This window comes from Palaemon carinicauda, chromosome 5 (assembly GCF_036898095.1).
Source record: "Palaemon carinicauda isolate YSFRI2023 chromosome 5, ASM3689809v2, whole genome shotgun sequence".
Lineage (NCBI taxonomy): Eukaryota > Metazoa > Arthropoda > Malacostraca > Decapoda > Palaemonidae > Palaemon > Palaemon carinicauda.
In genome coordinates this window covers 74,121,682-74,139,080 of record NC_090729.1, presented here as the reverse complement: position 1 = coordinate 74,139,080, position 17,399 = coordinate 74,121,682, and the positions used below count along the sequence as shown (strand labels likewise).

Sequence of the window (17,399 nt, the reverse complement as noted above, 5' to 3'; positions counted from 1 at the left end):
TTAGCTTCTAAATCGACTGTTAATTTTCGCAAGTTAGTAAGAAGGGGTTTCAGGCAATTGTTGGAGAATTGTAATTTTACTTCATCAAGTTTGTCCAGCTGATTACCCCTTAATTTCCTCATCAAGCCCAGTGCTACATAACATTTTTGAAGTTTTATTCCAGCTATGATCAGACTGTGGAGTGATCTTCCTAATCTAGCGGTTGAATCTGTGTCCCTTCAGAATTTGAAACTGTGTTGTAAATGCATTTCTTTTGAGCAGTTTTACTTGAGTCTCTTTCCATAGTTTGTTTATAACAGATCCATTTTAGCGTTATTACCTATCTTAAACTATTTTATTTTTTTATTCATTACTTCTCATATATAAATTAGTTTATATAGTATTTCATTACTTCCTTTCCTTGCTGGGCTGCTTTCCCTGTTGGAGCCATTGAGTTTATTGCATCCTGCTTTTCCCACTAGGGTTGTAGTTTGGCTAGTAATGAAAATACTATCTTGGAATGCACTAAAAGTCCTTTGACATTCCTTTTGGTATTTGTATATCCAACATCACCACCGGCTCTATTTATTTTTTTTAAAATGAATTTGATTTTATTTAATGATTTTTCATTGTAATGGAATTTGAGACTAATTTTTCCCCGTAGTTTCTTGATTTATTCATAAATCTTTTAGTCGTGATTGTTTACCCTCTCTTGGTGGCTGCTTTTCTTCTTTCCTGTGCACGTATAGTGGCGTCAGTGTACCTCACACGGAGCACTGTAGGCATTTCTGTAAGATCTATGCAGTATCCGTTCTCCACCTCAATGCATCTACTTTTAACGGTGCTGAATGGTCCCCCTAGCCCCAATGCCTGAACATTGAAGCCCCAAATTACACAAATCAGTTTCTTAAATAATTTGATTTCTAATTTTATATTTTTTATATCCGCTCATTCCTTTATCTCAAAATATAGGAATTTATTAGAATATTAACTGTAAGGAACCCACGATAAACAGATTTTGGGGAAAAGGATATTTGAGAATACGATATTACACAGACTTGGGTAGTAGGTTGGCCAAGGGCACCAGCCACCCGTGGAGATATAACCCTGTAGAGTTGTGGGGTCCTTTGACTGGCCAGACAGTACTACATTGGATCCTTCTCTCTGGTTACGGTTCATTTTCCCTTTGCCTACACATACACCGAATAGTCCGGCCTATTCTTTACATATAATCCTCTGTCCTCATACACCTGACAACACAGAAATTACCAAACAATTTTTCTTCTCTTAAGGGTTTAACTACCGCACTGTAATTGTTTAATGGCCACTTTCCTCTTGGTAAGGGTAGAAGAGACTAGCTATGGTAAGCAGCTCTTCTTGGAGAAGGACACTCCAAAATCAAACCATTGTTCTCTAGTCTTGGATAGTGCTATATCCTCTGTACCATGGCCTTCCACTGTCTTGGGTTAGAGTTCTCTTGCTTGAGGGTACACTTGGGCACACTATTCTATATTATTCATCTTCCTCCTGTTTTGTTAAAGTTTTTGTAGTTTATATAGGAAATATTGTAATGTTACTGTTCTTAAGATATTTTATTTTTTCTTGTTTCCTTTCCTCACTGGGCTATTTTCCCTGTTGGAGCCCCTGGGATTATAGCATCCTGCTTTTCCAACTAGGGTTGTAGCTTAGCAATTAATAATAATAATAGTAATAATAATAATAATCAGATCAGGCATCCAAATGGGATATCTTAGGTATAAGGGATTTTACTTAGTTCATATATATATATATATATATATATATATATATATATATATATATATATATATATAATATATATATTTTTAGGGTGGGGTGGGGGGGGGTGGGGGCTCGAGCCATGTCGTCCTGATGGAAGTTCCTTCCGGCAGCTTCCTACAGTATAATATTTCAGCGAGTGATATTACAAGAGAATTACTTTCAGATATCACGGGGTTCTAACCCCCCGGAACGACTATCCTAAGATATCGTCTATAATCAGGGACGTATCCGTAGATAACCATAGATATCTGCATCCCAAACAGACCTAACCCAGTCTAGGATTCTAAGGAGGAGGATAGGTGAGGAGCTGTTAGATATCCTCTCCCTTCATAGTACTGTTCGTCTCTGATAAACTGATTCTTTGATCGCAGCTTACCTACGCGTTCGTATTTTGTCAAGTGCGCCTTTTCTCAGCTTTTAGGAGTTATTCCTAGCATGATGGCTTTCCTTTCGTCGTCAAAGTTGAGTACCCTCTTCTTTTATTACAGTTTGAATTAGCTATAACTGCTTTAGATCCTCTCGGGGAGTGGTTAATTAACTTTTTTACGGTGATGAGGGAGCCGGGCACTCCGAGTCCAGCTAGCCATTGGGCGTCATGTCAAATTTGTGACCGCCCTTTTTATTTCGTTTTCACTTAGTATTATTTCACTAGTATCACGTTAGCCAGCTTTATTTTACCATTACGATGCCTTGGGCTCTGTTTTCTGTTTACTTTTACTATGCATTAATGTACTTTAAGTTTTAGTTTTATGCGTGTCGGTCCTGGCTAGCCTGGTTTAGAGAGTGGTAATTTTGTCGGAGACGGGTTCGCCGATGGCAATCAGGTCTTTCTTACTGGTCTCGTTGGCAGCAGCCATTTTACCCCTAGAGGGTTTTTTCCTCGGTTATACTAGTTTACTGAGCCCCTTTGCCTGCCTGCCTTCGATCCCCCGGTTTTTTCGACATATCAGGCTTAGCCAAGCCCTCCTTGGCGAATCCGTTGGTCCGCCATGCTGCATTCGTTCATGATCTCCCATGCTAGGACTGTGCAGTCCATTGGAGCTCCCCTTTGCAAAGGGTGATCTCCCCTTGTCGGTGCGCCGACTTATCTGTAGTGCCCTTCCCTCCTAGCCTCTGGGATTTCTTGATCGATATGCAGCATCGACCTATTAGGCAATTATCTTAGCCCTCTTTGGCGAATCCGTTGGTTCGCCATGCTGCATTCGTTCATGATCTCCCATGCTAGGACTGTGCAGTCCTTTGGAGCTCCCCTTTGCGAAGGGTGTTCTCCCCTTGTCGGTGCGCCGACTTACCTATACTGCCATTCTCTCCTAGCTTCTGGGATTTCTCGTTCGACTTGCGGCATTGACCTATTAGGCTTAGCTTAACCCTCGTCGGCGATTCGTTGGTCCGCCATTCTGCATTCGCTCGTGATCTCCCTTGCTAGGACTGCGCAGTCCATTGGAGCTCCCCTTCCGAAGGGTGATCTCAGCATGTCGGTGCGCCAACTTACATGTACTGCTTTTACCTCCTGGCCTCTGATATTTCTTAATCGGACTGCAGCCGCCGTTTCTGATGGCGTGGCATTTATTTCAGAGTCTTTCTAACCTTTCCTGGAATTCGTGGTGTGGTGGCATAGAGTGTCTCTGTCTAGAGACTCTTCCTTGTTGGGATAAACCTCGGATTGAATCTAGATTTCTTTCTGAGCCTGACTTCCTTGCTGTTGCCCCTGTTCTGGGGATTGTTAAGGAATGCTCTTATGATGCATGGGTATAGCTACCCCATGCCATCACCTCTCTTTATAACCTAGCCTTTCCGGGACGGACATTGCATGAATTTTATCATTTTACTTGGTGGGGGCTGCTACCTTCTGGGGTCTGACCCTCCATGGTCGTCAGCATGCTTCTCCCTGAGGAGTAGGCTATTAGACTGACGGCAGTGCTGGTACCTAACGGCTTTGCAACCACCTTATGGCACACTATCCTATAGTATCTGTAGTGGCGATGCATCGCTGCTTGCGGCAGTGCCGCTACTGGCGACGCTGCCTTCAGCTATGGGATGGTGTTTTATGCAGGAACCCTTGCCGTTTGTTAGCTGCCCTAGGCACCTTTGCCCCTGACGGTGTTGCCGTTACTGGCGGCGGGGCTAGTACTAGTCTGTGGGAGTGGTTAACTGTGCTAGCACCTTAGGCCACATAGGACACTGGAGGCAATGCTATTAACCCTTAGCGCTGTCGGTACTTCCGGCAACGCTGGTACATCTGATGTACTTGCCTGTGGCAGTGCCTGTACGTAACGGCTTTGTCGCCAACTTTCGATACTTTATACTCTGCTATAGTACCTGTGCCAGTGATACGTTGCTGCTTACGGCAGTGATGGCACTGGCGACCCTGCCTTCACCTTTGGCAAAGTCTTTTCTGTGTAAACCCTTGACCATTATCTCCGCTGCCCTTGGACACTATTGCCCCTGACGGCATTGCCGCTACTGGCGGCAGGGTTAGTATTAGTCTATGGGAGTGGATATCTGTACCAGGTACCTATAGGGCACATGCCTTTCTGTCCTTTTTATCTGAGACCATCTTGCCTAAACTAAGATGGGTTCTCTGCTGCCTGTAGGTGAATTCAACTACAGATTAACAGAAAGGCCTTACTCCTTCAACTTTGAGGCTTCTGTATGTATGTTCGGCCTGGGAACTCCTTTTACGAAAGGTTTTGTAGGCCCCTGCATGAAAATAATCACTACATAAGGTTATTGGTTTTTACCAATTTGTCCATTTCCCTCTGAGGGTGTGGATTGGATAGGGGGGTGATAACTCTCTAGGCTAGTTCCCACTCCCGGGTCTTCCCTAATTGAGGTTATCAACTTGTTGTTACAGTATATCCCTTGGGTTGCTATAGATTCTTGCTCATTAATCGATGCGACGATTGCTTAAACTATTAAGTTTACCCGTACCGTTGTCATCTAATTGGCCATTTCTCTTGGGAGACATAGGAGCACCTTTCCCCCCCTTCTTTGGGCCTATAGCAACAGACTTTAAGGAGGCTATTTTATCCAATCTCACGTTCCTCAAGAGGGGAATGAACATTTCGTACTTTATCTCCTTTCTCACCAATTGCATTTACACACAATTAGGGGATTACTATTCCCTCAATTGTTAACATGGAATGTTAGTAACCCATTTCTTTCAGCTTTTGGGGACTGTTAGAGGATGTAGTACTCATTTAAACCCTTTTCTCCTTACATAAGGTGCCTGTGACGTAGATGCATTGTTGAGTGAGGATTTGTGTCAGGACTGTGAGGCATCCTTGTGGTCCTGATACATGCCACACACATGCGAAGTGTCGGAGGATGAAAGGTCCAGTGTTGTACTGGGACCATCAGGATTGCAGTGTTTGTAAGGATCTACTTCACTCCGGATGGGTCTCGAAGGATACTTCCGATGACGACCGAGTGTTCTTCCTGCGGTCCCTTCGCATCTGGGTAAGAGGATGAGGTAGGTCTAGAATTCAGTGGGTCTACCACGGCCTCCCGGTCTACGGTGACGATTACTTCTTCCGTGACGGGGACTGTTCCTGCCCTTTTTTCCTCCCAACACCTTCTGCTGGGCTTATGGAGCCCCTCAGTTCCCGAGTACCTCAGGTACTACAATGGATCTGGTATTTATGGCTAACATGAAAGCCTTCATGAAGGGGAATTAGTAATACTAGATGCTGATATTCAAGGCCTCATGAGAAGAAATCCAGGCCTTGAAGAAGCAAGAGGAGTCGACTAGGTATAAGGTCTTGCCCTCCTAGCTTCCTTATTACAGGCGCCAATGATGACGGCAGGGTGTATCAATATACAGCTTGTCACCCTCAGTGAGAGGTTGGCCTCCTTCGTGGCTCCGGACAATATGATCTTTCTCTTTGCCTCGAAGAGCTACGCGGCCGTGGAGAAAGCCATCCGTGAGGGTAAACCTGTTCCAGCTTTGGAAGAGTAAACACCAATCTCACTTGTCTTACCAAACGATGCCATCCACTGGACAAATGTCCAGTTTATTTTTGCTGAGAGTAAACTGGATAAGGATGCGGCCGGCCGCCAATTTCATGAGAAGCTGCCCAGGATTCCCGAACACCTTCTTAAGGCTGAGTCGTAGGCCAAACAAAGGTTGTCAGTGTCGATGTCTCTGTAGTGCTTCATGGAGATGATGATCAGGAATTTTGCAGACGATTCAGTCTTTCCTTGTTGGCGAAAACTCATCTCGCCACCTTTATGAAGGTCCTTTATGCCTCTTTTCAGGCCCATCGAACCTGTAGAGAGCATGTACTTGCTACAGCTACCATCCGCCACGAGCTGAAACGTTTCATCACCTTTACCATCGGGGGGAAAAGACCTGTTTCCTTAGAATGTGGTGGAGGAAGTTACGGATAAGGCTGTCGCAGAGCTTAGAGCCTTTTCCAGAAGAGGGGGATCTCATTGAAGAGGAAGTTCACCCATGGGAGAGGCCCACAACCCAAAAGGTCTCGCAAACTGACTTTTCATCGGAAGTTGTTTGCTCTTTCCTATGCCGCTATCCCTCAGACTGTCTATGCTGTGCCCTAACAAGTGATGTCACAGTCCCTGGCCTTCCACCCTGTGTATGAGTAGGGGTCGTCTTCCGAGGTCGTCTTGACAGAGGACATCGAAATGGCAGTGGAGGAAGAGGTTCACGTCTCCAACACAAATAATGAAGGTCTCCCGGTAGGGGGACGGCTGGCCTTGTGCAAGGATTGTGGGTCCTTCAGTCCTTGGACACAGAGCGTCATTTCCATTGGCTTTAGGTGGAATTGGTAACAAAGGCCACCACAGCTCAGGAGTTTCTTCCAAAAAACACCTTATCTGGAACAGTATGTATAAGACCTACTGAAGAGAAGTTATCCACTGAGTGAGATCTATGAGATTTCAAAGTCGTCTATTTTGCGTGCCAGAGAAGGTTTCGAGCATACCTCAAATTATTCTCGTCTTGTCCCGTCTAAACCTTACGTTCAGTGCGACAAGTTCCGAATGTTGACTAGTTCGCAGACATGGACCTTACCACCCTTGGAGGCTTTCACTGTCTCTATAGATCTTACCGACATCTGTATCTTCTGATAGGTCGACACTTCTCCCCCTACCTTGGTTTCAGCCTGGAGAGAAAGGGCTACGTATTCAGAGCTATACCATTCGAGCTCAACATGGCTCTGAGGATTTTCATGAAGTTTACCGACGCAGTCGTACAACAACTTCGGGAGAAAGGCCTTCAAGTAGAGGCATACCTGGTCGCCTGGCTAGTGTGAGTTCCCTCGGCACTGAGTGCTTGGAAGCAGCCACTTGAGTTGTATGGTTCCTCCAGTCCCTTGGATTTCCGGTCAACCTCAAGAAATCAAGACTGACTCCAGCTCAAGATTTCCAGTGGTTGGAGATTCGTCTGGACCCTCAGTCTCACTCCCTATCTATTCCTCCCTCAAAGAGAAAGGAAATAGAGATGTCAGGCAAATCCCCGATCAAGTCGGGCCAGGCGATGCCCAGTGGTGGTTCTAAGATCTTTACAATTCACCTCGGTAACAAACCCTGTCCTCAATGTATGACTCAAAGATGCAAGCAGAGATTGGGAAAGGAGGGCCTCCAAAGCTCTTCGTGACCATCAGAAGCTGACTCCGGTTTTCCTGCACAAGCAACTTAGATTGGGTCCACTGCCAAAAGTCTTTCACAGACAGTGCCGTGGCACTTTCCTACTCCAGTAGTGACACTTTGTGCAGACGCCTCGTTGGATGGTTGGCGGAGTCATAACCCACCTAAGAAAGTGCAAGGCTGTTGGTCTCAGAAATTTCAACAATTCCACATCAATATTCTAGAGTCCATGGCAGACTTCTTGTTCCTCAAGAAATTATACTTGAAGGAGAACATTCATATCTGTCTAGACCTCGACAACAGGGTGACAGTCCATTGCATCAACAGACAAGGGTCAAGGTCTCCTCAAATAAACCACGTAATGATAGCCATCTTTACGATGGCTCAGAAGAAAGGTTGGCACTTGTCAACATCCCACCTTCAGGGAGATCAAGTCCCTGGCCTTCAAGTGGATCTGTTTGCGATGCGTCTCATCAAGATACTTCCCTGGATCAAGCAGTAGTGGGAATGGAGGCAATTTACCTATTTCCACTGTTCAACCTCCTCATGATGGTTTTGGACAGGCTTCGATCTTTCAAGGGACGGGAGCTCTGGTGGCTTTTCTGTAGCCAAAGAGCAACTGGTTTCCCATCGTCACGGATTTGAACCCCAAGTTAGTGCCGTGACCAACCCGATTCTGTCCCAGGAGGAACAGCAGGAGATTATTTACGCTTTATCATGGAGATCGAACAACCCTCATCTCATGATTTATAGCCCTAGCCCTGGGAAAGAAGTTCCAAATTCAACGTGATAAGTGGGTGTTCGCGGGAACTATGAGTCATCTAACACCATGACTCGGTATGAAACGTCATGGACAAAATGGGCCAAAAGCAAAATCCAGGGTCGATTACTATGGATTTTGTTTAGGTTTCCTGCTTTCTTTGCACGTTTAAGGTCTAGCTTCCTCCACGATTTTGTCGTACAATTCAGCCCTTACTAGACCTATACTATACACCTTTGATGTTGACTTTAACTCGGATCTCTTCAACAAAATTCCGAAGGTTTGTGCAAGGCTGCGGCTGTCGGCTCCTCCGAATCGTATCTCTTGGTCTTTGGACAAAGTTTGTCAATTCGCTTTGAACATAGACAATCAAACGGCTTCTATGCATGATTTCAATTAGAAAATCATCTTTTTAATTGCGATGTCTGCCGGTGCTCGGGTTAGTGACATTGTGACGCTTTCTAGAGATGAGGGCCACATTGAATTTGTGGATAATGGTGAGGTTAATTTATACCCTGATCCCACTTTTCTGGCTAAGAATGAACTTCCCTTTAAATGTTGGGGTCTATGGGAAATAGTTCCCCCACCAGGTGATTCAAAAGTGTGTTTACTAAGAACAGTGCAGTTTAAGGGTGGTCATTTGTTTCAAAAAGATACAGAGTGGTCTGATTTGTCTCTGAAACAGTTAAGAGCGAAAATTACTTACTTTATACGAAGAGCAGACCCAGCTATTATGACATTGGGTATTGACCCTAGGGACGTGGCATCCTCCTGGAACTTTTTCCAGTATATTTCCTTTGAGGGACTGCAGGCATATACTGGTTGGAAGTCCACTTGGGTTTTCTTCGTGAATTGTCTGAAGCAATTGGAGGAAATACGCCATTTTGTGGTGACTGATGGGAGTGTTATCAAACCCGTAGCAACGACGTAGGAAAAATCCGTTTTTTGTGCTCGAGCCATGTCGTCCTGATGGAAGTGTACCAGAGAATTACCTATGTCTCGATAGGAAGCCTCAAAGAGAGAGGTCCCAATACCGAAATGCACTTACAGGATTTCTCCTTCAAGGCATAGGTATCACTCTCACCTTTATATCCCAGAACAGTTCGGAGGCAGTATTGACAAGCATAATGGTCCGACAAGGAGGTAATAAGAACCAATGGACCGCCCTCCGCAATGGAAAATCACCTGAGTCTAGTGTCGGGAACTTTAAGGAACCCAAAACTAAAGGAGGCATCATAGGTGAGGCGTATGGAACCAAAACCCGCCAGGAGACTAAATCCAATTATGTTCAGGAAGGATAATAATGAGAAGACACACTTAAGTTAATGCCACTACAGTAATTATAATTATAAAAGAAGGGCACAAAATTAAAAGGCATGTGACAGTTCACAGCCTTTTACTGACAAGAATCAGTGCCAAGGTTAACGAGCAACCATCATTAACCGCATATAGAACATTTTTGTGCAAAGTAAATAAATCCCGTCCATACCCAGACATAAGGTAACATTAGGGGACAAATACATGACATAAGGAGCCATAGGGAACTTATGACAAGATAAACCTGATCAATAGACACATGATCATGCCTGTACAAAAAGGGTTAGCCATGTCGTCCTGATGGCCCAACCGTTACGTTGTCCCTCCCCGATGCCTTGTTGGATGCCTCTTCTCACGGTAGTTACGCTGCTATGTGGAATGAGTTTATCAGAGACGAACAGTACTATGAAGGGAGAGGATATGTAACAGCTCCTCACCTATCCTCCTCCTTAGATTCCTAGACTGGGTTAAGTCTGTTTGGGGTGCAGATATCTATGGTTATCTACGGATATGTCCCTGATTATACACAATATTTTAGGATAGTCGTTCTGAGGGTTAGAACCCCGTGACACCTGACGGTAATTCTCTTGTAATATCACTCGCAGAAATATGCATTAGGAAGCTGCCGGAAGGAACTGCCATCAGGACGACATGGCTATCTCACACAAAAATAGATTTTTCCTACGTCAAAATCCGTTTTATATATATATATATATATATATATATACATATATATATATATATATATATATATATATATTATAATTATTACTAGCCAAGCTACAACCCTAGTTGGAAAAGCAAGATGCTATAAACCCAAGGGCTCCAATAGGGAAAAATAGCCCAGTGAGGAAAGGAAATAAGGAAATAGATAAATAATGGGAACAAATTAACAATAAATCATTCTAAAAACAGTAACAACGTCAAAACAGATATGTCATATATAAACTATTAACAACGTCAAAAACAGATATTATTATTATTACTATCCAATCTACAACCCTAGTTGGAAAAGCAAGATGCTATAAGCCCAGGGACTCCAACAGGGAAAAATAGCCCAGTGAGGAAAGGAAATAAGGAAATAAATAAATGAAGAGAACAAATTAACAATAAATCATTCTAAAATAAGTAACAACGTCAAAACAGACATGTCATATATAAACTATTAACAACATAAAAAACAAATATGTCATAAATAAACTATAAAAAGATTCATGTCCGCCTGGTCAACAAAAAAGCATTTGCTCCAACTTTGAACTTTTGAAATTCTACTGATTCAACCACCCGATTAGGAAGATCATTCCACAACTTGGTAACAGCTGGAATAAAACTTCTAGAGTACTGCGTAGTATTGAGCCTCGTGATGGAGAAGGCCTGGCTATTAGAATTAACTGCCTGCCTAGTATTACGAACAGGATAGAATTGTCCAGGGAGATCTGAATGTAAAGGATGGTCAGAGTTATGAAAAATCTTATGCAACATGCATAATGAACTAATTGAATGACGGTGCCAAAGATTAATATCTATATCAGGAATAAGAAATTTAATAGACCGTAAGTTTCTGTCCAACAAATTAAGATGAGAATCAGCAGCTGAAGACCAGACAGGAGAACAATACTCAAAACAAGATAGAATGAAAGAATTAAAACACTTCATCAGAATAGATTGATCACCAAAAATCTTGAAAGACTTTCTCAATAAGCCTATTTTTTGTGCAATTGAAGAAGACACAGACCTTATATGTTTCTCAAAAGTAAATTTACTGTCGAGAATCACACCTAAAATTTTAAAAGAGTCATACATATTTAAAGAAACATTATCAATACTGAGATCCGGATGTTGAGGAGCCACCGTCCTTGACCTACTTACAATCATACTTTGAGTTTTGTTAGGATTCAACTTCATACCACATAATTTGCACCATGCACTAATTCTAGCTAAATCTCTATTAAGGGATTCACCAACCCTAGATCTACATTCAGGGGATGGAATTGATGCAAAGAGAGTAGCATCATCTGCATATGCAACAAGCTTGTTTTCTAGGCCAAACCACATGTCATGTGTATATAGTATGAAAAGTAATGGGCCAAGAACACTACCCTGTGGAACACCGGATATCACATTCCTATAATCACTATGGTGCCCATCAACAACAACTCTTTGAGATCTATTACTTAAAATATCAATAATAATGCTAAGAAACGACCCACCCACTCCCATCTGTTTGAGTTTGAAAACAAGGGCCTCATGATTAACACGGTCAAAGGCAGCACTAAAATAAAGGCCAATCATACGAACTTCCTGACCACAATCAAGGGATTTCTGTACAGCATTGGAGATTGTGAGAAGGGCATCACATGCTCCAAGGCCTTTACGAAAACCAAATTACAAACTAGGAAATAGATGATTACCTTCAGCAAACCTATTAAGACGTTCAAAAACTTTAGATAATATGGGAGTTATGGAAATTGGGTGGTAATCAGTGGGACTTGAGCTACCACAAACACATTTACATAGAGGAGTAACATTACCAATTCGTCAACAAGTGCTAAAAGCTCCTCTTCTTGTTAACTTGCGCAAAATAACAGATAACTTTGGAGCTAAGAAATCTACTGTCTTTATAAAAAACAAAGGAAAAATACCATTTGGGTCTACACCTCCATAAGCATCAAGGTCCATCAACAGAGCTTTAATTTCACGAGATCGAAAAGCTAAACTAGTTAGTTTAGCCTCAGGAAAACAGGAATGAGGAAGTTCAAGTTTTTCATTGCTCTGTTTGCTGTCAAAAACATCAGCCAAAAGGGTTGCCTTTTCCTTTGGACAGTGAGTGACTGAGCCATCTGGTTTAAGTAAAGGAGGAACTGTTGCATCAACACCAAAGAGTGCAGATTTAATGGTAGACCACCATTTATGTTCTTGAGTTGTACCCAAAAGGGTTTTTTTTTTTTTTATGGTTAAATTGTATTCCTTTTCAGTTGAGGCATAAACTCTCTGAGCAAAAGCTCGAAGCTGAGTATAGTTATTCCAGGTCAAATCTGATCTGTTACCCTTCCAAAGATGATAGGCCTCCTGCTTTTCCAAATAAGCACGTCTACAATCATCATTGAACCATGGTTTGTCCTTCACTCGGTACCTTAGCACATGAGAAGGGATACGTCTATCAATTATGTTGACTAGATTCTCATTCAAATGGACAACAGGATCTACATTACTATATAATTGTGACCAATTCAAGCACAAAAGATCATGCAAAATCCCATTCCAGTCTGCTTAGGATTTCATATATATTTTACAAGAGTATGATACATCAGGGACAGGCTGCTCAGTCTTCACTACTAATGAAATCAAGGCTTGATCAGATGTCCCGACTGGAGAACCAACCTTACTAGTTATAACGCCAGGGGAGTCAGTGTATACGAAGTCCAAGCAATTACCAGACCTGTGAGTAGCTTCATTTATGATTTGCTCGCTGCCTGATTCAGAGACAGAGTCTAAAGCTCTTAAGCCATGGCGATTGGTAGGAGAGATAGAACTTAACCACTCCCTATGGTGAGCATTAAAATCACCAACAAAAACAAAAGAAGCCTTTCTATCGTCTTCTTGTATCTTAGCCATAATGGTAAGAAGACAATCGAAGATAGAATCGTCCATGTCTGGATTCCAGTAGATCGAACACAAATAAAAGTTGTTATGCCTGCCACAAACTTTTATTACCTAAATCTCATGACATCCACATTGATAGCAGGACTTATGAGAAGCAGGGTACCCAGTCCTAATATACACCGCCATTCCCCTGCCCCTAGGGATGGCATCACGTTTCAACATTATTGGCTTCTTAAAACCAGTTATAAGGAGCTCAGATGAGTGCCTCATATTAGAAACCAAAGTTTCAGAGCACAAAAGAATATCATACTATCTGGACGCAACTCTAAGGTCTTGAGTATTTGCAAGAAGACCACGAATGTTGCAATACAGAAGACGACATTGACGAAATCTAGGACATACTGGTCCCGGATTTTGCTCAATGTCTCCAGACAGCATAAGAATTAATAGCAATAAAAAAGAGACATCATACTTAAAAACTAGATTAACAAGAATTATAACAAAAACAATATGTACAGAATTATAAATCAAGTGATTGATGAAACCCATAGTCTATAGTAAAAAGTCGGAAAAACTGGTCAACATGGAGGAGCCGATACACCATGCAAGGCTAAATATTCTCCAGGATAGCCACTTCAACTGAAGGGAGGACAGTAAGGATGGTTTTGAGAAGAAAAATAATCAGAAAAAGGAAAATACAACCTCTTGATAAACCACCAGGCATCCATGGCCCTTCTATTAAGCCTGCCCAACACACCATTTAAAAAAAAACAAGAGGAAGAAAAAAAAAAGATAGAAAAGTGTGCCCGAGTGTACCTTCAAGCAAGAGAACTCTAACCCAAGACAGTGGAAGACCATGGTACAGAGGCTATGGCACTACCCAAGACTAGAGAACAATGGTTTAATTTTGGAGTGTCCTTTCCTAGAAGAGCTGCTTACCATAGCTAAAGAGTCTCTTCTACCCTTACAAAGAGGAAAGTACACTGAACAATTGCAGTACAGTAATTAAACCCTTGGGTGAAGAAGTGTTTAGTATCTTATTGTTGTCAGGTGTATGAGGAAAGACGAGAATATGTAAAGAATAGGCCAGACTATTCTGTGTATGTGTAGGGAAAGAAAAAATAAACCGTAACCAGAGAGAGTGATCCAATGCATTACTGGCTGGCCAGTCAAAGGATCTAATAACTCTCTAGTGGTAGTATCTCAACGGACGGCTGGTGCCCTGGCCAACCTACTATGCTCGTGTATTTATACAAGGTCTAAAGATTATATATATATATATATATATATATATATATATATATATAATATATATATATATATATATATATATATATATATATATATATATATATATATATTGTATGTGTGTGTTTGTGCGCGCGCGTTTGTGAACGTAAACCCGTTACGTCCATTATATAAAACCAAGGTTCTATTATATCCTATCTCTATTGTATTCACGGTTGAATAGCATGACGGAAGTGACCATAATTTCCAATAATTATTATAGGCCTGCGATTTGCTTAGTGCGATAAAGCCTACTTGTTTTGGATTATAGACGTGATAAGATACTGCTTGTGCTGAGGCCTCCGAAGGTCTTTTGGTAAATTCAAACACTTCAGAGTTGAATCTGTGTAAATATGGTGGTGGCGAATTCCAAAGATCGTCTTCGGCCTCCTCTTCCTCCTCGCAGTGTTTTCAGTGGCTGTCTGCCCCTGCCCAGGAACTATGATCGCTATAACGAGGTAAACACTTTCTCTTTTACTTCAAAGGTGGTATATGCACAATTTATGTATTTATGTATAGACATAATAATTAATAATTATATATACATTTATATATGTATACTGTACATACACATACATGCTCTTATGATATATATATATATATATATATATATATATATATATATATATATATATGTATATATATATATATATATATATATATATATATATATATATATATATATATATATATACATAGATACACATACGAGGTTAAGTAAAAAAATATCGGAAAAAAACGTTTAGAATTTTTAAATTCTTTATTTCAGGAAAAAAAGCATTATAATCCTATATATCTACCATCTAACTATACTTTCTTCAAGGCATTGTGTCCACATTTGCATCTCTTCTATCTAGAATTATTGGGTCTTTCCTTTATACCATGTTGAAACTGTGTTTAGTATCATCCAAAGGTTTTCAAACCGGACTCCTCTAAGTATTATTTTAGTTTTGGGATCAGGAGAAAATCTGAATGAACAAGATCGGGACCAAAGGGAGAGTTTGGAAGTGTTTCCCACCTAGATATCCGTAGGACTCCTCTTTTCCTCTTTCAATTTCTGATGAATGTGTCGGAGCGTTATTGTAATGGAACTAGAATTCTTCGGAGCAACTTTCCCGGCGGGTTTTTAGCCGATGCCGTCTTCAATTTTTGCAAGACACCTTTGTAGTAATTTCCTGTTATTTTTTTTTCCAACCTTTAAGATAGTCAATGAAAATCCCCACCTTGGCGTCCCAAAACACTATTGCCAAAACCTTGTTAGCAGATCCTGCCTTTTTGAACTTCACTGGCGCAACCGATCCTCTCGGTAACCATTCCTTCGATTGAATCATACGTAACTTTGTAGGTTGTATTGATGGATCCACACTCATCTCTGGTGACAATCCAGTTAAAAACTGCTTCATTTGATCCTTTTTATCCAGTCTTTGTTGAAACTACCAGCGGAAGTTCATCTCTTTGATTCAGCTGGTCTTCTCGCAACGCTTTTGGGACCCAACGTGCCGAAAGCTTACTCAAACCAAGATCTTCATTAAAAATTCTGAGCCATGAGCAATGCCAACTTCATTAGCAATTGTATCAATAGTAATCGGACAATTTTTCCCCAAGATTTTCCAACAAAGTCACAGGTCTTTTTTTTTTTTTTTTTCCTTTTTTTTTTATTTCCCCTCTCTTGGGTTCCTCCAAACCATTTTTAAAACAATTTATCCAATAATAAACAACTAACTCGTATAGAGAAGAATCTCCATTAACTTCTTGCAAATCTTAAACGACTTTTCTTTGTTTCCATTCAAGCTTGGTCAGAAATTTGATGTTCGCTATAGGCACAGAATTGTTATTTTCCATGGGGTCAAAAACTTACTTTATTTAATCAGTTGTATATATATATATATATATATATATATATATATATATATATATATATATATATATATATATATGAATGTATTTGTATATATGTAATAGTTGTAACTTACATGATTAAATCCATGACCCAAGGGATCAATGGAGAAGCTAGGAGGAGTGTGAGAAACGCCAAGTCAGTCATAAACAGGATGCGAAAGCCAAACCTTTGCAATGTAACATTTTTGGATGAAGAGTAAACACAATACAAAGTATCCCGTGAGAAAGAGTTGAGTGTCTCACCGGATCCAGATGGCTTCCTGTATTAATGCTGTGTTTACATATTTACATAAATGCTGAGATAACTAAGTATACGTTATCATCAAACATGATATTTTTGATAGTTCTTGTCAACATCTCATACGGAATGGTCATCCGACCAAACCATCTATACTCCTGTGATGGAGCTGCTAATAAACTGTTTTAAAAGTTAACTTACTTAGACTTATTCAGAAGAAGTAACCTGCAAGTCTAAATATATATAGCACATTGAAGAGACATTTGATTGGAATCATAATGTGTGTTTATAACAGTACCACACCAACATATATACTTTATATATTTCCACACACATTCTATCCATGTATATATATATATATATACATATGAATTTATGTGTATATATACTGCATATATTTCCACACTTACACACGTGGGTCGTTTCTTAGCAGTATTATTGATTTTTTAAGTATAGATCTCAAAGAGTTTTTGTTGATGGGCACCATAGTGATTATAGGAATGTGATATCCGGTGTTCCACAGGGTAGAGTTCTTGGCCCATTACTTTTCATACTATATACACATGACATGTGGTTTGGCCTAGAAAACAAGCTTGATGCATATGCAGATGATGCTACTCTCTTTGCATCAATTCCATCCCCTGAATGTAGATCTGGGGTTGGTGAATCCCTTAATAGAGATTTAGCTAAAATTAGTGCATGGTGCAAATTATGTGGTATGAAGTTGAATCCTAATAAAACTCAAAGTATGATTGTAATTAGGTCAAGGACGGTGGCTCCTCAACATCCGGATCTCAGTATTAATAATGTTTCTTTAAATTTGTATGACTTTTTTAAAATTTTAGGTGTGATTCTCGACAGCAAACTTACTTTTGAGAAACACATTAGGTCTGTGTCTTCTTCAATTGC

At 40.8% G+C, this 17,399-nt stretch overlaps 1 protein-coding gene across 9 annotated transcripts in view; it reads left to right on the top strand.

The window, feature by feature from the left end:
* LOC137641335 (UTP--glucose-1-phosphate uridylyltransferase-like) overlaps positions 1-17,399 on the top strand; it is a 238,799-nt gene that overhangs the window by 106,607 nt on the left and 114,793 nt on the right. The window contains exon 2 of one of the 9 annotated variants that reach the window (XM_068373784.1): positions 14,577-14,811. The exons of 7 other annotated variants lie outside the window; for them this stretch is intronic. In XM_068373784.1, coding sequence (XP_068229885.1) covers positions 14,707-14,811 — 105 coding nt within the window. In that variant the 5' untranslated portion in view covers positions 14,577-14,706. Of the gene's footprint in view, positions 1-14,537; positions 14,812-17,399 lie in introns of all 9 variants that reach the window. One more of the 9 variants, XM_068373783.1, reaches the window with a different exon arrangement.